Genomic DNA, 20,699 nt, shown 5'->3' on the forward strand with positions numbered 1-20,699 from the left:
AAATGGATTAAAGTCCTAAATGTGAAACCTCAAACCATAAAAATCCTAGAAGAGAGTACAGGCAGTAAGGTCATCGGCTGTAGCAACATTTTTCTAAATAGGTTTTCTGAGACAAGGGAAACAAAAGCAAAAACAAACTATTGAGCCTACATTAAAATAAAAAGCTTCTGCACAAGGAAGGAAACAATCAAAACTAAAAGACAACCTACTGAATAGGAGAAGCTATTTGCAAATGACATATCTGATAGACAGTTAGTAGCAACACCCAAAAACAAAGAATCCAGGGAAGAAATGGGCAGAAGACATGAACAGACATTTCTCCAAATAAGATATCCAGATGGCCAACAGACACATGAAAAGATGCTCAACATCACTCATCATCAGGGAAATACAAATGAAAACTACAATAAGATATCACCTCACACCTGTCAGAATGGGTGAAATCAACAACACAAGAAACAACGAGTATTGGCAAGGATGTGGAGAAAAAGGAACCCTCATGTGCTGTTGGTAGGAATGCAAACTGGTGCAGACACTGTAGAAGACAGTATGGAGGTTTCTCAAAAGGTTGAAATTAGAACCACCGTATGATCCAGTAATTACTGGATATTTACCCAAGGAATATATTAAAGCAGCAATTCAAAAGGATGTATGCAGCCCTGTGTTTATTGTAGCATTATTTATGATAGCCAAATTATGGTATATATATATATATATATATATACAAGGAATATTAGCCATAAAAAAGAATGAAATTTTGCCATTTTGCAACAACATGGATGGATCTAGAAAGTCTAGTGCTAAGTGAAATAAAGACAGAGAAAGACAAATATCATATGATTTCACTCATCTGTCGAATTTAAGAAACACAACAAAACAAACAATATAGAAAGACTCTTAAATACAGAAAACAAACTGGTGCTTGACCAGAGGGAGGTTGGTGGGAGGATGAATGAAATAGGTGAAAGCGATGAATACTACACATCATGATGAGCACTGAGTAATGTATAGAGTTGTTGAATCACTATATTGTACACCTGAAACTAATATAACACATATATGTTAAAAAAAAATAATAAAAGGAGTAGCGGAGTCTAGGCCCAGCTGAGCATGAGACAGTGTCCTGCCTGAACACACCTGAAAGCCCAGCGTTTCTAGCACACACTGGAGGACTCCACAGTCCCTTAATGGCATTCCTACTAGGACAGAGTCCTGGGTGCTGGATTAGAAAGGCTGCCTGGGGAAGAGATCCCCACATTTGCACAATTTAAAAAATGCCTTAGAAGTTAGGCAGTTGAAATTCTGGATTTGGGGTTTTGGGAATGTGCTTAGAGAGAGTTATGGTCAGCAAGTCTGGGAAACTGCCTTAGCTGTTATCTGTGCCTCTGTTACTTGAGTCTTAGGTTTTCTACTATATTACCATGGTATTCATAGTATACTATATTATATTCTATAAGTGATACTGTGTCCTTCTTAGTGCATTGAATCAGAAAGTACATAGTATCATTTTGTCCCTTTATTTGCCATGCCAGGTTGGATCAATTCATGAAGCTTTCTTCACTGTAAAAGTGCCTTCTCTGTATTGTAACTATTAAGGTAATCTGTGGGGTGATACTTTGAGACTGTGTGAATATCTTGTTCCCTTACAGCCTTTGACTGATAGCCCTAGCATCCATGCCTACATTTATTTGGTATTTTATAGAGAAGAGCTTCCTTTCTTTCTCCTCACCTCCATTTTATTTCCTTTTCATATCACTCCGGTGTCATAGATTTCTTTTTAAAATCCAATACATTAATGTCACTGTGAGCATCTGTTACATACCCCAGTGAAAGGAGAGCCTCAATTCCACAACACCATTCTAGCTGATGGTCTTAACTGTACTGAGGTTTACAATTACTGACCTCTCAAAAAAATGCATTTATTGTTTGCTTCCCGTTTCCTGAAATTCCAGGTCTTTGTTCATTTGCAAATATTTAATTAACCATCACAAATTGGCCAGTGGTGTTTCTGGGATCCCTGGCAGTCTTTACCCTTGGCTTGAGTAGTCTCAACAAGGGCTGGCGAAGCTTCCAAGACACTCAATTAACAAACATTTATTGGTTGAGACACTCAGAAGCTTAAGTAGACCAAAAATTTGTTTTCCACACCCAATTTCTTCTAACTTCCAAAACATTTCATTCCACACACAAAGACATCCTTTGTCTCTGTTTCCAAAGGAGGGAACTAGATATAGACCGTCTTAAATAACTGCTTGAAAGCACTGAAAAGGTAATTTATCTCCAACATACAGAATAGCTCATTACAAAAAAATAACTGAACCTGGATCAATATCCATCACTTCTTAGTAAATGAATATTTAAAGTGGTCTCCCAAAAATAGAGTACCTGACAGACAAGGTGAGCTGACTGGCCTCTTGACCTTCTCCCATTAGGAGGGCAGGTGATAGCTAAGACCAGGCTGCCAGAAAAACAGTCCTTTTCCTTGGAGGGGCAAAGATGAGCCCACTTTCTTTCTATTTTGTCTGTTCAGAAGCCTACAGTTTTGTTGGAAGATCCAGGTTCTTCATCAACTCTGACTTGGCCCCTTGACCTGGCTCCCTACCTCTAATCTGAATCTACGTACTGGTTGTGTTGGCAAGGAAAAAATATTTTCCTCTATCCATCTCAAGTTCTTCACATGGGGCCTTGTAAATTTGGCTGGTCAAAGACAGATTAACTAGAGAGAAAAAAAACCGCATAAGTTTATTAGCATGTGCAGCTCATACACCTGAAAGTACCCAGAGATGAGTGACGCAAAGGGGTGGTTAGAGCTTGCGTTTATATATCATCCTAGGCTAAAACAAGGAAAGGGTTTGGGGCTTCTAGCCAGGAAGGCAAGTTATGGGAAGGTGACCAGAGTATAGTGAACAAAAGTTGTTTAGTAAACTCTTATAGTCAGACCTGTCAGGAGAGGAAAGGTCCCTACAAATGGAAGTACACTTTTAAATGTGAATTTCCTTTATTAAAGGAAAACTTCTGCCCTGTTTTAAGAGCTTTTCCTGTTTTTGTTCTTTCTCTGTGGTTTTTAACTCGAGATAATGCATAGACCAAAAAGGCATTTTGGGGGATGGCACATTCTCATACCCCTCAGCTGCTCTCTTTGCTCTACCTACACTGGACTTGCTATTCTGTGAACTGTCCAAGTGGGTACCTAACTACCTCGGGACTTTTGTACTTGCTTCTCCCTCAGATTCATTACTCATTAATATATATATTTTTTAGTCTCAACTCAGATATCATCTCCTGTCACTGGCTACTTAATGTGCTTTTCTTCACAGCACTTATAGCTATATAAAAATTACTTATTTCAGGGCTCCTGGGCAGCTCAGTCAGTTAAGCCTCCGACTTTAGCTCAGGTCATGATATCACAGCTGGTGAGTTAGAGCTCCGCTCCAGGCTCTGTGCTTATACCTCAGAGCCTGGAGCCTGCTTTGGATTCTATGTCTTGGTCTCTCTCTGCCCCTCCCCCACTCACACTCTGTCTCTCTCAAAAATAAACAAACTTTTAAAAAATTAAAAATTATTTATCTGAAAATGGCTGAGATGACCATGGAGTTCATTTACCCATTCCAGTGATATTAGTGGCCACCTAGAGCAGTTGAGTGTGTGGATAGGTGGGGCAGATAGGGCATTCCACATTTATTGTCCCCCCAGAAGTATGCAGCTAGAAGAGAGTCCAGGTAAGGAGATAATTTTGGAAGCATCACACAAGGAAAATTCCTGCACCTAGACTTTCATGACATCCTTTGCAGGCGAATTTGACCTTCATGTACATCAAGAATCTTTACTGCTCCATCAGTCTAAGACCACCGACTACAAACCTGCAAGTGGCTCAAATTGGGTTTACTGACTCACTGCAACGAAATATCTGCAGGTGATGGGACCATGGGGCATTTCAAGAACACAGGAAAAGGCAGTTTATGGGGTGTGGGGGAAAGGGGTCAAAGTGAAACTCTAATGAAGCAGTGTTCTCACAGGGTCAGAGCAAAGCAGGGATGCGTGCAAGGTGGGCCTAGGCGCAGTTTCCCTGGGAACTCCTGTGTTAAGCAGGTTGGGAAGCTGTGTCCAGAAACCCCTTATGTGAGGCTCTCACCTAGGTGGAGTGGAGGAGGCTGCGTCTCTGTCATAGTGACCCAGATTCTGGGCCAGAGTGGGATGTTTCCTTCTTCTGACGGAATTTTATTTTTTTTTTTTTTGACGGAATTTTAAAGACAAAGTGAGGGCCTGTGATTTAAAGAACAAGGTTTCTCTGAGTAAGGAGCGGTGGTCTCTCACAGGGGTAGTTGTGCCCCTTAAGGGCTGCAGCGCCCCTGGGGAATGCTGTCTCCTGTTCATCAGCCATGCCTGTCATCTCAGTTGGAGGGTAGCAGGCAGGCTGGCACTTTCTCAGTATAAACAAAGTTTTACATCCTTACCTGGTGTTTTCAGAACCACCCCACCCCGAGTTCAGGAGATTGAGCCCACCAGGCCTTGACGCCTGCATTTCTAGCATGCATCCGGTTTTCCTTCCCGTTTACCAGGCCGTGACCGCACCCCAGCACCCAGGAAACTCCTGGCTCGGGGAGCCGGTGACCCTGACCGGGCGAGAGACGCCAGCCCCAGAAATCTCGAAAGCCACGATGGCAGGGTCCCCCCTCATGATCCTGGGGAGCGAGAGGGGCAGGCAGGACCGACGTTCCGACTCCGCAGTCCTCCTTCAGTCGCGTCTCCCCAGGCCGGTTTGGCTATCTTGGGGACAGACACCCGCTCTTGGGTGGCCTGGGCAGGTGACTTCATCTTTCACATCTATAAAAAGGCACACCTCTGCCAACGTCCAAGTACTAAAGCCTTTGCCCGGGCCCTGCCCAGTCTCTCCGGAGGCCCCTCCCCTGCCGGCCAGCCCATCCCTCCTGCGGCCCCGCCCCCTCCGTATCACCGCCTCTCTTTTCCACTTGGCCCCGCCCCGGCGCAGCGCGCAGGCGCGGCCCGTGCTAGCCTCGCGGCGCCGCAGTGCCGGGCGCCAGACCGCCGCAGCATCCTCCGTGTTGGCGTGTCGTCCCTGATCTGCATCTCGTCTTCTTCCTTCTCTGCCCGCGCGATGGCGAAGACGCTGACTGACAGCGAGAAGCGGAAGCAGATCAGTGTGCGCGGCATTGCGGGGCTGGGAGACGTGGCGGAGGTGCGGAAGAGCTTCAATCGGCACCTGCACTTCACGCTGGTGAAGGACCGCAATGTGGCCACGCCCCGCGACTACTTCTTCGCGCTGGCGCACACGGTGCGCGACCATCTGGTGGGCCGCTGGATCCGCACGCAGCAGCATTACTACGAGCGCGACCCCAAGGTGAGGCGGCCCGAGGCAGGCCGGGGTCGCCTGCCCAGGGTCCCTGCGCTCGTCCTGCCGCGCCCGCTGCCCCACCCCGGAAAATGGCAGCCCTTGTACCGTGTCTCTCGAGTCACGGGCCCCTGTGAAGAGACAGAGCGATGCACCTCTCCCAAAAGGATGCACGTAGGGCCCATGTTTGCGGACTGTCTTTTAAGTTGAGCACGGCCACCCTCTGTCAGCCCCCGCAGCTCATCGGTGGTCCACGCCGATTAGAATGGCTTTGGTTGGGGTCAGGTCTCCCCCACCGCCTTCCCCCGGGTGGGCCAGCCAGCTTTGCACAGGCCTGGCCCGGTACTTCCCGCCCTACCATCCCGGGCGCAAAGCGGATGATCCGGTCTGTAGTCTACAACAGACAGAATAGGGTGTTGTCTACACTCGGGGCCGGGGGGCCTAGCCTCGGCTTCCTCTGTTTAGGCCCGATCAAGTCCGCAGTCGCTTTGCGCAAGGAGCTTGGTCTTGCAGGGGTCCGCTGTTTCTCGCGTCTCCTGAGCTCTGGAGTCCTGGCGGAATTTTCCAGCCTGTTTCTAGCCGTGTGCTTCCGTGATGGCTGCAGAGTCGGTACTTCCTCCTCCCCTGCCCCTGCCCCCCACCTTTTGTTTTTTTGCAGCAGAGTGTGAGAGAAAAGGGGACTGGAACCAGGCCTGGGTAGTTTTGTGTTGGAAGGGGGTGAGCTCAGTCATCTGCAGGGGATTGTGGGGCTCTTTTTGGCTAGGCAGTGATCGGAAGAAAATCATTGAGGATGCCTGCTAAAGCAGGGGTCAGGAGCTCAGAGAAGAGGCCCTAAAAGAAGGCTCTGTCTTTGGGGTTTCCACACCTCCCATGAAGAACATTGTTGGGGTAAAGTTCACGGAGATTAATCACGGAGATTGTTACTTTTTTTCATATTTTGCAGAAATTTATGCTTATGGAAGAAAAATACACACAAAAGAAAGTCACTAATGTGACTCTGTTTCTCTCAACCAGATTAAAATGAAGGTGTATGTCCTTTCAGATCATTTTCTATTCTAAATATATGTATACATTTAAAAAAGTATATTGTATATACAACTTTGTGATTTTTCTGTTTCTCATCACATTTGTAACTTTTTCAAGTTTTCCAAGTCAGTGTCATTGGTAGTTGGGTAGGCCTGTCATAGTTTTGGCCACCCACCTACTACCAGTTTGTTTGGGTTTTTTTACTTGTTCTTAACCACAGACTTTTGTCTTTTCCTGTCTACTGAGGCAGAGTGACTGGTGAAGAAAGGACACACTTGCAGGCCTGAAGCCAGTTTGCAAAGATTTGTTTTGCAGTATACATATAGGCACTGTGTAGTTGCTTTGTTGATAATATTTTAGTGTTTTCATGAGGCATTAAGAAATGTTTAATAATTGTTAAGAGTGATATTCATTGCTTTTCCAAACTTACTCTGGAGCGCTGTTTTTTTCTAAAATAGAGATGATAACAAGGACAAAATTGTTAGAATACCAGCTAAGCTGCTTCACACTTAGTATGCAAGACAGCATAGAAGTGGCACCAAGTAGCTAAAACAGGTTTTTACAGCAAGGGTTTAGGATGACTTTGCCAGGGAAACTGGCCAAGAGGCAGTGGCTCCCCCAGAATTCCCTGCTGATGGCAGAGCTCTGATTTGCAACATCAGTGTTGTTGTCAGGGTAGCGGATGACAAGGGTACAGCTTTGTGTGCACGTTCAAGGACATTTCCCTGGATCTGGACCAGAACACACCCCAATACCTTGGGGTTCCTCTTAGAGTGTTTATGTATAATTAGATCCTGAAAAGGACAGTGATGGGCCCAGGGATTACGGAAATGACCTTTCCTGAACAGAATCAATCCTAACAAAACTGCTTTCCTGGTCCTCATTGAGAGGAGTTTTGATTGCCTGCTGTGGTGGCTACAGGCAGAAAATTTTCTGTCTAGAGAAAATTTCATTAGAATCCACACAACCTGTAAGTGGGAAGTTGTTTGTTCTGGGTAGGAAGGCCATTTTAAAATGGAAAATTATAATTTAAGTGCTTCAGTCTGGCTAATTCATGTTGAAAAATAAGCTTTTTTTTTCCTGCAGAAGTGATATGTTTGCTTGTAATGGACCAGAAACAAGCTCCACAAGGGTCCAAGCCTGATGGGAGGTAGGCTTCTAATAAAAACCCTGCAAAGCTGCACCCCAGCCTGGAATGGCGTCAGGGATTTGTCCCACTGCACTCTGACTGGGGGAGCCTGAAGATCTATATTTAATACTTTAGAATGCGTTTACTTAATTTTTTGTCTTTCAAACAACTATGGAAGTTCTTATGATGGAAGAAAAATTGGAAAACAAAAAGCCAGATGGAAAAAATGAACTGTAATTATTGCAATACCTAGAAAAACATGATAAATGATATAAACATTTGTGTTTTACATCTTTTCTACCAAGATAGAAATACTTTTCATTACAGAAAATAGTATGCTGTACCTGTTGCTTCAGAACCCTTTTTAGCCTTCTGTTTTTGGTAATAGCAGAAACAAATGAAACTCAAATGCTCAGGGAAAGAACTTTCAGGCAACCAACTGGCCTGGCAAATCAAGTTAAAAAAATCTGACTAAAACTGAGGGGTTGGTGCTTGGCAAGAGGTAGCGCTTAGTTCTAAAGATGGTCCCAAGATTCTCTGAGGTGATGGCAAGGTCAGGAGTCTGGGAGGAAGCCCCACTCTGAATTCAGAAACAGAAAAGAGATGGATGGTGAGGGATGGCTCATATGAGTCCAAGCTCCTTTTAGTCCTGGCTTTACCATGCAGTCTATGAGACTTTGGACTTGGCTGGATTTCTTAACCTTTCTTGGCCTCAGTTTTTTCACCTTTAAAATGACAGGGGTGGAGGGAGATAGTCCATTTCTGAAGTCGCTTGCCATTCTAAAAAGTTGTGGCTTTGTCTTTGCTTATAAAATGTTTCCATTTTATAATTGGAAATTATAAATCGGAATTATAATTGGAAATTATAAATTGGAAATTCCATCTCTGTCCAAAAAGAATTGAAGAATGCCTAAGCAAGGCGTGACACAGAAGGTTCAGATTAATAGGAGATCTCAAAGAGAAAATTGGGGCCAGAGAGTAAGGGTAGGGAAACAGGTTGCGTTCAAGAGCAGTGTCAGGACACAAAGTGCAGACGTAAGTTCTGGCAACTAGAGCAAATGGCAGCTCATGTCTACTTATGGGAGTCATAGGATCTCTGTGATAGCTTCTAGAAGGGGCAGGTGTGAGATATCTTATGTGGGACTTTCAAGTGGATAGTGTACAATGTGGACAGCTGGCCTGCTGCATCCCTGTAATGGATTGAAGAGTCTGTTTACTATGGCTTTTTCCCATAAACTCTGGACATAGCCACAATAGTAGATTAAAGAAAGTAATAGTTCACCACCACCACGGAACCCAAACTGCAGTCTCAAATATTTCAGATAAGATAATTATAATGAATACAATTACTCTTATGGTTTAGCTGGACCCTGGAGTTGATCTAGACCCTGAAGAACATCTAGCGCAGTGTTTTTGCAGCTTTGTCTGCCCACCACCCCACTTACAAGACTTTCTTTTAATTGGTGGTGAGACCAGCCACTGGAATCTTTTTAACACACCGAGTTTTGGTTTGTTTCCACTTGTCTTGTGAAGTTGACCTTGTATCCCATGGGCAGGCTTCCCTGACACCAGATAGCTCAATTATTTTCCCTGGCTAGAAGCTTGACGAAGAACAGATGTTTTGTGTTGCTGATTAATCTGACAGCTCGCCAAGTGGAAGGTAGGGTTAAGCCATCACTTTATGAGATTAAGGAGCCTCTCAGAGTGTAAGCCATGATTTTTCATAGAAGACAATTTGGCCTGTACTCTTAAGTGCTCTGATGGTTTATTTACTGCGTCAGCTTGGCTGGGCCATAGTGCCCAGATATTTGATCAAATACTATTCTGGATGTTTCTGTGAAGGTGTTTTTTAGATGAGATTAACATTTAAATCAGCAGACTTTGAGTGAAGCAGATCACCCTTGTAATGTGGGCGGGCCTCCTGTTAGTTGAAGACCTTAATAGAACAAAGACTGATTACCCCCACCCCCCACCCCCACATCATCCCTCCCCAGCTGGAAGGGATTATGCCAGCTGACTGCTTTGGGGCTCCAAATGCAACTCTTCCTTGGGTCTCCAGCTTGCCAGCCTGAAAATCTTGAGAGTTTAGTCTCAGACCTCCACAACTGTGTGAACCAGTTCCTTAAAATAAATCTGTATATACATATCCTGTTGATTCTGTTTCTCTGGAGATCTCTAATATCCCAGTGCTATGGAGGCTGCAGGGACCCTTTGTATATACAGTTTGTGAAATATTGTAACTGACCTCACTTCTGAATCATTGAATTTTTTTTTTCAATGTTAATTTTTGAGAGAGAGATAAAGTGTGAGCGGGGAAGGGACAGAGAGAGAGAGGGAGACAGAATCTGAAGTGCAGCCTCCAGGCTTTGAGCTGTCAGTGCAGAGCCTGATGCTGGGCTCGAACTCACACAAACAGATCAGGACCTGAGCTGAAGTCGGATGCGGTTCTCCCCAGCTGCCCCCTGGCCTTTGTAAATGGCTTTTTAAAAAGTTGTATTTTACATGACTTCAGACTTAAATGTTGCAAGAATAATACAATAAATTCCCAATCTTCCTGCAGACTCCCCAAGCATTAAACATTTTAACACATTTGTCCCTTTATATACATATTAGTACATTTTTCTCTGAACCATTGAAAGTAAGTTGCAGACTCGATGCTCCTTTTCCCTTAAATATTTGAGTGTGTGCTTCCAAAAAATCAGGTAGCCTCTCTTAGACAAACACTGTGAACATTAAACCCAGGACATGCACATCTACATGGTGCTGTCACCTACAGATTTTGTATAGCTCTGCCAATTGCCCCACTGATAAGAAATACAAATAAGAAAATTGGGAGAACTTTATGTCTTTTTGGGTTGTATCTAATTCTTCATTAAACAGACCAAAGCTTAGAGCCATTTAGAAACATTCTGAGACATGAAGCAAATAAGCAACAATAGCTGGCTTGTTTTCTACCTTATACAGAATGGGGTTCTTAAGACATGGTTGGTGAAGGGAAGAGACATGAATATAAAGTTAGCGAGGTAATCAGACCACAGAAGAGTTTGGTTAATAGTGTCTTTGACAGGATCTCCTGGAGTAGGAATTATATGTGATTTCAGTTCTAGCTGAGTGTCTTCTTGGCCTTGAAATGGTAAAAGAAGCTCAAGGTGAAAATGCTTACTAGTACCACACTAGTTATAAATATACTTTGATATAGTCCAGGTCACTTAACATAAATTGATTAGGCTCTGGCTTCTCTGGCAGTGATGACTTCTGTGATTGGCTTGGGGATGAGAGAGAGGAGATATTTTGTAGAGCATAACACCACAGAAGGTAGAAGGTAGAGAATTATAAAAAAGTAATGTCATGGAGTACAAAATAAATTTGTTCCCTGCAGAGCTGAGTGATCTCTGTGATCTCTGTAAGTTCTCAAACTGTATTATTTTATTATATTTTACACTTTCCAAATTGACTTTGAGCAAACAGACCTGTGTTCTAATCCTCAGTACCAGTACCTAAAGTAGAAAAGGAAATCTGTGATCCACGTTGAGACAGAAATCTGCCAGTTACTCACCAGAAGCCAAGTTTCCCTGGTACTTAATTCTAAAAGAATGTGCTTGAGATGACCTCATAGGCTAAGAGTATAAGAGATGGGTAGAAAATGTTCAGCATCCTTAGGGCAAACACAGTGGTGGTTTCATAAAGCTGTTGTCAGTGTGATCCTCCAAAAGCCTCTCAGACATGGCAGAATGGATGTGAAGCAGGATGGCCAGTGAAGATGAGGATGAGCCTTAGCTGTCTAGCAGGTGAGAAGGCTACTGTCCCATAGCAGTCCCTTCGCTGGGCTGGCAAGGACAGGGGCCCCCTGGTGCCTTTGGCAAGGCTGGGGAGCTCACCAGAAGTGGCCTTATGTTGGACCAGTGGTCTCTGTCCCTGTGTCCTATCCAGACCAGCTCTGTCTGGCAGGGAGCTGGTGGTCTTCTGTGGGGGCCACTGTGCCTGCATGTTAAGACATAGTACAGACAGAATCTGATGGATGGGGGAGTGTTGCTGCCTTTTCCTGGGTGCAGGATGACACATCTCTGGCCAGATCCGCCTGTAGAAACAGGTTCATCTCTTGGTGAAAACAGTTGCACAAGTCTGTGTTTTGTTGCCCTGATTGTTGGAGTTATTTCTTTTCCTTCAGGGTGTTCAGCAATTTCAGTTAAACAAAGATTCTAAACATCCTGTTTGGAGAGGGAAAAGAAATTGGAGGTCTCTAAAAGTCCAGTTCTGTTCACAAATCTCCATTGTGTAAAGAGCAAAATGAGGCTCTGCATGTTGCTTTTAAGCACCAGTTCCAGAATTCAAGTTCCTTAACTCCTAAAATGTCTTTAGGAAACTACTATGTTGTGTATTTGTGTTGGTCATCTTTTTATCTCTTCACGTTGAGGAAGAAGCTTCTTTTTTGCTTCTCTGTGATGCTACCTATTGGTGTAGACTTTGCATGTAATAAACCGAATTAAAAAATATTAAGGCTGCCTCTAAGCCACTTAAATGTGTAACAGTCATATTGCAAGAATGGACCATACAAGACAGGTCAGCATCTTGGTTCAGGGCCACAGGTTCCCAAAACTGCTGTAAAGAGTTACAGGGATCCCTGTCACTCTGATGCTAAAGCAGGGGAGCATCAGGTTCTTTGGCCAGAGTTCCTTCAGCTGGGATACCCTGTCCACAGTTGCACAGATGGTGACTGGGGAGTTGGGGAGTGGGGTGAAAGGGGTGGAAAGAGACTGGGGAAGGCCTGGGTTGGCCTTGGGCCTGCAGCAGCAGCAGAATAAGGGGACAGAGAGGAGCTGGCCTTTTGCAGGTGAGCCCCCTGTGCTTTTTCTTGCACCAAGCCTGTGCCCTCAGGCAGTTCTGTCCAGAATTGCCACCCTGCTAATTAGGTTCCATTACACTCCCTAAAAATCTGGCCCAGCAAGGGGACCAACATTTACTGAATCCATAGCTAGCCCTGTGTTAAAACCCAAGGTAGACGTTATATTTCTCAGAGAGGTGAAGGGATCCAGGCCACCCCGCTGGCCAGGCCAGGAACCAGGATTAGACCCCAGCGTGCAAGGTTCAAAAGTGTGTGCATCATCTTGGGCAGCCCTGCCATCAAGCCTTCTTCAGTTTGGTTTTACTCTGAACCATCTTAAGGAAACTGGGGAAAAGAAATTCAACACATTTGAAGCGTTTCCTCAAATGTTTTTATAGTTATAAAAATTCTTGTAACAAATCACACAGACAACAACAACAGAAAACACACCACAGGCCAGAGTGCAGGGCTCTGGCTGGGCAAGTGTGCAGCTGTGCCTAACTGAGAGCCAACCACAGCCAGGCTTCTCTGAGTGGGTACTGTCCAGGGGAGCCCTGATGCCACCACTTCTGCTCCCTTTGTATGCAGAGGTGCATTAGGAGGCTGCCTGAAACTATTCACAGAATTGAATAAACTGCTGAGCCCTTGACATTTGTGCTCAACTTGCGCGTGCCGAGCCCAAAGTGGGGTTTGAGCTTACCTGAAGCAGGGCTCGAGCTCACCCAATGCAGGACTCAAACTCATGAACCATGATATCATGACCTGAGTTGAAGTCAGATGCTTAACCATTTGAGCTGCCCAGGTACCCCAAGACTGAAAGATCTTAAGATGAGACCCAACATTTTATGCCTTACAAAAAGATAGTCAAGCTCTTTTCATAGTGCCAGTTAAAAGTTCAAAGCTTTAGCAGGGATCAAACTACAGCTTTAAAAATACATAGTTCCAGGGGCGCCTCAGTGGCACAGTTGGTTGAGCATCCGACTTCGGCTCAGGTCATGATCTCGTGATTTGTGAGTTCGAGCCCCACGTTAGGCTCTGCTGACATCTCAGAACCTAGAGCCTCCTTCGGATTCTGTGTCTCCCTCTCCCTCTGCCCCACCCATGCTCATGCTATGTCTCTGTCCTTAAAAAAATTTTTTTCAAATACTGTGTATTTGAAGTTCCAGTTAAAGGCAACATAAAAACATTTTGATCATATTTCTGAGTTTCTAACTTGTTATACAACCTCTTGGGGGAGAACCCCAGAAGTAGGTATGTGGGGAAGAAGTGAGCCTTCTTGTGTACATAGGAAAAGTGCATGATTGTGCTTGGAACTTTCACTTACACTCTTCTCAGACAGCTGAGTTTTGTTGGGCTCAGTGTGTTCTCAGTGGTTACTAAGCCCTGTGTGGAGGGAGGGGCGGCACAGTGCTATGGAAACCCCATATGACAATAACTCAGTTCAAGTGCAGAGTAAATAGCGACCAGAAAGAAGCAATGGGCCATGAGCAGTGGTGACAGCAGCTGTATTCAGAGTGGCTGTGGATTCACTCACTGCACTGCCATGTTTGTGATTTAAAGGACATTGGAATCTGGGCAGTAACTGAGAAGCCATACATTCAAATGATTGAAAAAGTGAGAAAAGTCTGTCAAAGACTGAACTTGTATGTATGCATGTTCTTTGTAACTATGTATAGAAAGTTTTCTTCAGTTATATAGTGAAAAATGTTTTTATTTTTTTTAGGTTTATTTATGTATTTTGAGAGAGAGAGAAAATCCCCCAAGCACTCTCCCAAGATGTGGGCTCCAACTCAAAAACTGTGAGATCATGACCTGCGCTGGAGTCAGATGCTTAACTTGACTGAGCCGCCCAGGCATCCCAAAAATGTTTTTAATGTTTTATTCAGTTTCTTTTTTCAGGGACACTAATTTTCAGATAGATATTTTCCTCTCCAATCCTTTTCATGCTTTCCCCCCATTTTGTCCACTTTTACAGCCAGGTTTTTGTTGCCAGCTTTCCCCGTTTTGCATTCAGTGGTGCCTCCGTTTCTATAGTGATTTTATCTCTTATTTATTTTACTTCCCTGTTCTGAGTGTGGTTCTTTTGTTACTTTATTAGTGTTTCTTGATGTCTTGAATTAGTCTGTATTAACAAATTGTATTTGCTCCTTGGTAAGTGCTAGGTGTTCTTTACCTGTTTTTATTTCCTGTTTTAAATTTCAGGATGTAGATGCTGAGTTCCATTTCCTTGAGTGGAGGGAATTCTTCCTGAACCCGCCGTTTGCAGGTGGATAATGGAGGAAGGGTCTTGTGTGTGCAGCCTAGAGCCAGCAGCCCTTCCTTGAGTCCTAGATTTATGAATGTGTGCATGTGTTTGTGTGTGCACACATGTGAGTGCATTTATGTGAGTGCACATGTACGATTTAGTGAATTGTGTACAGGTGTGAATGCATGCATGCATGTGCAAGTATGCACATGTGTGGCTGTGCACACAGGTGTGTGCATCTGTAGTTGTGCATGTGTGTGCGTGCATACATATGAGTATAATGTACTTTATTCTTTCCTTGGTTTCAGAAAAGCAGAGACCAGCAGTGAACAGCCACTGTTGCCCCCACCCCGCAGCTTGGAGGTGAAGAGGCGTGAGGGCCAGTTTTCTAATTTAGTCCTAACTGTCCTAACTTTCTGTCCATGAGTTTTTGGGAGAAGTGAGCAGAGGGACTTTTATTCCACCATCTTCACAACTACAAGTATTCTACTTAATTACAACATTTATTTTACAGTAATCAGTCAAAATTTTGTGCATTATGTCTACTATTTTATATTTTTTGGTAACAGCTTTAAGATAAAATTCAAATGCCATGCAATTTACCCATTTAAAGTGCATAATATAGTGACTTTGTTATATTCACAGAAACAGTCAATTTTAGAACATTTTCATTATTCCAGAAAGAAACCCCACAGCTAAAATAGCTATCACTCACTGCAGACTTCCTATCCCCACCTTGTTAGGCAACCTATATATATATATATTTTTAATATTTTTAAAAAATATTTTTAATGTTTTATTTATTTCTAGGAGAGAGAGAGAGACAGCGTGAGCAGGGGAGGGTCAGAGAGAGAGGGAGTTACAGACTCCGAAACAGGTTCCAGGCTCCGAGCCGGCAGTCAGCACAGAGCCTGATGCGGGGCTCGAACCCACGAACCGCGAGATCATGACCTAAGCGAAAGTCGGATGCTTAACCAACTAAGCCACCCAGGCGCCCCATAGGCAACCTATATTTTATAAATGGAATCATATAATATATGGTCCTTTGTGACTGGCTTCTTTCATCTAGTGTAATGCTTTCTCAGTTCCTTCTTGTTGTAGCATGTATTAGTACTTGATTCCTTTTTATGGCTGAATAATATTCCATGATATGAATATACAACATATTTATCCCACCAATTGATGAGCATTTGAGTGGTTTCTATCCTCTGACATACACGTTTTTGAGTAGACATAGGTTTTTGTTTCTCCTGGATATATGCCTTGGAGGAGAGCTGCTGGACCACATGGTAACCCCCTTTTTACTTTTTGAGGACCTACCAGACTGGTTTCCACAGCCACTACACCATTTTACAACCTTCCCTTCATACCCCATGTATGAAGACTCTGATTTTTTTTCAAATTCTAGCTAACATTTGTTTTCATCTGATAACTTTGATTATAGCCATCATGTACTGGATGTGAATTGATGTTTCATTGTAGTTTTGATTTGCATTTCCTTGATGAGCAGTGATGTTGGACATCTTTTCATGTGCCTGTTGGCACTCTGTATTTTCTTTACCAAAATGTCTGTTCAGATCCTTTGTCCAACCACCTTGTCTTTAAAAAAAATTTTTTTTTAATGTTTTATTTATTTCTGAGAGAGAGAGAGAGAGAGTGAGCAGGGGAGGGGCAGAGAGAGAGGGAGACGCAGAATCTGAAGCAGGCTCCAGGCTGTGAGCTGGCTGTCAGCACAGAGCCTAATGCGGGGCTCAAACCCACGAACCATGATATCATGACCTGAGTCAAAGTCGGATGCTTAACCGACTGAGCCACCCGGGCGCCCCCACCTTGTCTCTAAGTTGTACGTGTGCTCTAGATACAACTTCTCTCGTCAGTTGTATGATTTGCAAATATTCTTTCCCATTCTATGGGTTATCCTTTTTACTTTCTTCATGTTATCAAAAGTTTTTAACTTCAATAAAGTCTAATCTTCAGTGAAGTCTAATGTTTTTTCTTAGTTGTGCTTTTGGTATCATACAAAAGAAACCATTGTCTAATCCAAGGTCAGGAAGATTTACTTCTGTTTTCTTCTTTTTTTTTTTTTTAATTTTTAATGTTTTTTATTTATTTCTAGGAGAGAGAGAGAGAGAGACAGCGTGAGCAGGGGAGGGTCAGAGAGAGAGAGGGAGTCACAGATTGAAACAGGCTCCAGGCTCTGAGCTGGCAGTCAGCACAGAGCCCGACGTGGGGCTCGATCCACGAACTGCGAGATCATGACCTAAGCGAAAGTCGGACTCTTAACCGACTAAGCCACCCAGGCGCCCAAACTTCTGTTTTCTTCTTAAAATTGAATGGTTTTGGCTCTTGCATTTAAATTTTTGATGTTCTTTGAATTAATGTTTGTATTTGATGTGAGGTAGGAGTCCAACTTCATTCTTTTGCATGCGGATATCCGGTTGTCTCAGCACCATCTGTTAAAGAGATTATTCTTTTTTTGTTTGTTTTTTTAAATTAAAAAAAATTATTTTTTTATTTTTGAGAGTCAGAGAGAGACAGCATGAGCAGGGGAGGGCCAGAGAGAGGGAGATACAGCATCCAAAGACCGGCTCCAGGCTCTGAGCTAGCTATTAATTAGCACAGAGACTGACGCAGGGTTCGAACCCACGAACTGTGAGATGATGACCTGAGCCGAAGTCGGACACTCAACCGACTGAGCCACCTAGGCGCCCCAAATAGATTATCCTTCTGACTAAATGATCTGGGCATGTTTTTTGAATTGAGTTGACCATAAATTTGAGGGTTGATTTTTGGACCCAATATTTCATTGTGCTGCGTGTCCATACTTATGCCAGTAGCACACAGTCTTGCTGACTATAATTTTGTAATAAGGTTTGAGATTAGGAAGTGTGAGTCCTCCAACTTTGTCCTTCTTTTTTTTTTTTTTTTTTAAATTTTTTATTTATTTCTAGGAGAGAGAGAGAGACAGCGTGAGCAGGGGAAGGTCAGAGAGAGAGGGAGTGACAGACTCTGAAACAGGCTCCAGGCTCTGAGCTGGCAGTCAGCACAGAGCCCGACGCGGGGCTCGAACCCACGAACCGCGAGATCATGACCTGAGCGAAAGTCGGACGCTTAACCGACTAAGCCACCAGGGCGCCCCTGTCCTTCTTTTTCAAGATTATTTTGACTAGTCCAGATCCCTCACGTTTCCATCTAATGGATCCACCTAATCTACCCAGTGAATTAGTTTGTCAATCTGAAAGGAAGCCAGCTGGAATTCTGACAGGGATTGTGTTGAATATGTTGATCCATTTTGGGAGTATTGCCATCTTAACAATGTTAAGCCTTGCAGTCCACTGACATGGGGTGTCTCCCCATTATCTTAGTTCCCTTGCCTGTATACTTTGCAAATGTAGAGCTGCTTTCTACCTGCCTCACCCTCTATGGCTGCTTCATGGTTCTGAGGAGTAAAATGTGAAGTAATGGTATGAATGCAGCTATAAAAACCCAGAGAGCAGCAAGTGGATGGCAGATGGCCATGGAGTTTCCTCAAAAGGTTTCTAGTCAGCCACTGGTCAGAATTCTAAACGGAGTATGAAAAAGACACTTTAAGAGGGTCACTGCATGAAACATGGGCCCCAAAGCCACTCAGGCAGGTCACTCTGTGGGCATCCCAGTAAAGCCCTGGCCTGACAGGTCCTCCCTGCAGTCTGTGGAGAGTGAATTCTCTCCCTGCATTCTGCAACAGTAGGGAAACTGATTTTTTAAAATTGTATTTTGAACATTTTAACCCGCAGGAAAGTTAAAACCATAGTACAGTCAGTATTTATTTCTCTGTGGACTCACATCTGAATCTAAGACACATTCTCATCATTGTGCTGTGTGCACACTCAGACACACCCTTTTTCAAGATCTGTTTTTTTTTTTTTAACTTTTCCTTTAGGAGGGACATTAGATTTGCAGAGGGTCACAAAGATAGTGTAGAGCACCATGTAGCCCTCCCTCAGTTCCCCAAATATTAGTGTCTTGCATGACCACAACATAGTTACCGAAGTAAGCTAACACTGGCTCAGCACTTTTTTCACATTTTGACCAGTTTTTCCTCTAATATTGTCTCTGTCCCTGGATCAAATCCAGAGCCCCCTAGTTATTATCTTAATCTCCTTAATCTCCTCCCATCTGCAATGGTTGTTGGTTTTCCTTGTCTTTCACAGTGTTGGACAGTCTGATGAATACTGGCCAGGCAGTTCTTAGAAGGACCCTTAGTTGGGGTCCATCCAAGGTTTTCTCCAGATTAGTGTGGGCTAGGGAGGTTGGAAAGAATACCTCAGCAGTGGATCCCCCTTCTCATCATAGTACATCACCACAACCCCTCACAGGTGATGTTATCCTTGTCACCAGGGGAAGGTGGCATCAGCAGGTTCCTCCCCTGTGAAGTTACAGTTTCCCCTCCCAGCTCTGTGTAGTAGATCGGAGTCACCTCAGTCAGCTCACCTGCAGGGGAGGGGATTGAGCACCACCTGCTGGGGTGAAGGATATCAGAATTTTTTGACATTTGTTAAAACCACCATGGTAATGAATAAATATTTGGGGGGAAATATTCGAGGCTGCACAGATAGAAAAGCTGTGTCTGCTGGCTTCAGCGTTCAGCAGTGGCTGTTGTCTGCACCAATTACACTGTGCTGTTCTCAGGCTGATTTTCTGTCTTGCTCATTCCATCTGTATGCATTCATTGGAATTAATCTATGAGGAGTATTTCTCCCTTCTTCCCCACTTATTTTCCCAGGCTTTACTTTTGATGGCAGGAAGCAGCATGGAGTCCTGTGTAAGAGCAAGACTCTGAGGGCCAGATTGTGGCTCTGCCAGGTTGTGAGGAGTAAATGGTACCATGCAAGGGAAGGGCTTTGAACCCCACTCAGCTCCCAGTGAGTGTGGGTGGTCTTCCTCCTTGTTTACATAGTAAAAGGTGAAAGATTTATGGGATCTGAAGAGAAACCAGAGTATTCCTCCTTGTTTACATAGAATGTTGCATATTCCAGTCCCCCAGAGCCAGCCAGTAGGAAGCAGGCACTATCCTGTCTTGTGTCCATCCATTCATCCATCCAGTTGTGTTGACTGTGTGGTGTTTACCAAGTACTTAACATGGGTGTCAGAAGCTGTGAATACTTGAAAATATCCCCCCCCTCCCCAGAGTTGCTTTGTCCTGTGTTAGAGATGTGAAGAGGTCACTTGCTCAAGAGTGCATGGTGGGAAAGAGGCCAAGCTAAGTTCAGACCTGGCTCCATCTGTTCTGGGAGACTTGTTCCCCACTGCTGCCCTGCCCTGCCTCCTGCCGTCTAGGGATGCCAGCTTATATCCAGGCAGTGAGCAGAGCTTTGCTATAGAAAGTTCCCAGGTGGGCTGCCTTTAGAAAGCTGAGTTTGGCCAAGACTTGGCAAAAGGAGTGAGTGCATTTAGGGGGGATTGTGGTAGCCTAAATAAGACCCCTAAATGGGTACTCTTATGAATCTGTTCATCACCCTAATCTTTCTTGTGTGTGGGGATGGAACAAGACATCTAAGATGCTTTCTTTTGTCTCCTCAGCGCATCTATTATCTTTCCCTGGAATTTTACATGGGCCGCACACTGCAGAACACAATGGTGAACCTGGGCCTTCAAAATGCTTGTGATGAAGCCATTTATCAGGTACAGGGCTTGGGGCTGGGCTGCTGGGTAGCCTCTCGAGGCACACTGAGTTTTAGTCCAGGCCCCACAGATGTGAACACTGATGTTGAGATTTGCTGCCATCTGGAGCCAGTAGTGACTTAACGGCATAGTCTGTCCTATGTGGGGGAGAATGGGTTGGGAAGCGACACCCTTTCTCAAGGGGAAAAAGTAAGGATTGGATGGAAAGCTAATACATGGGAGTGCAAGCATGGCATTTCATTGTGGTGCTAAGGTTTCAAGGCTTCTAGGAGCTATTGCACTCCTCACATCCACCCCAGGAGCAGATTTACCGCAGCGTAGAAGTGTTTGGTATTGTCCCATTTGTAGTTGCCATACTGAACTACTGAACTAGTAACCCACTCAGACCCCTCTCCTGCCCCAGGCAACCTTTTGTGCTCATCTTACTGTCAAGTATAAAATTGCCCCTTCTCCCCAGTCAGAA

The 20,699-nt window shown here is 44.2% G+C and overlaps 1 protein-coding gene across 1 annotated transcript in view; it reads left to right on the forward strand.

Moving 5' to 3' along the window:
• Positions 1-5,008: 5,008 nt before the first annotated feature.
• Positions 5,009-20,699, forward strand: part of PYGB (glycogen phosphorylase B) — a 65,205-nt gene continuing 49,514 nt past the window's right edge. The window contains exons 1-2 of the mRNA XM_039224427.1: positions 5,009-5,359; positions 20,135-20,236. Of these exons, the coding sequence (XP_039080358.1) occupies positions 5,117-5,359; positions 20,135-20,236 (345 nt within the window). The 5' untranslated portion in view covers positions 5,009-5,116. The remainder of the gene's footprint in view (positions 5,360-20,134; positions 20,237-20,699) is intronic.

This window comes from Hyaena hyaena, unplaced genomic scaffold (genome assembly GCF_003009895.1).
Source record: "Hyaena hyaena isolate Hyena2069 unplaced genomic scaffold, ASM300989v1 scaffold_1648, whole genome shotgun sequence".
In the NCBI taxonomy this organism is placed as follows: domain Eukaryota; kingdom Metazoa; phylum Chordata; class Mammalia; order Carnivora; family Hyaenidae; genus Hyaena; species Hyaena hyaena.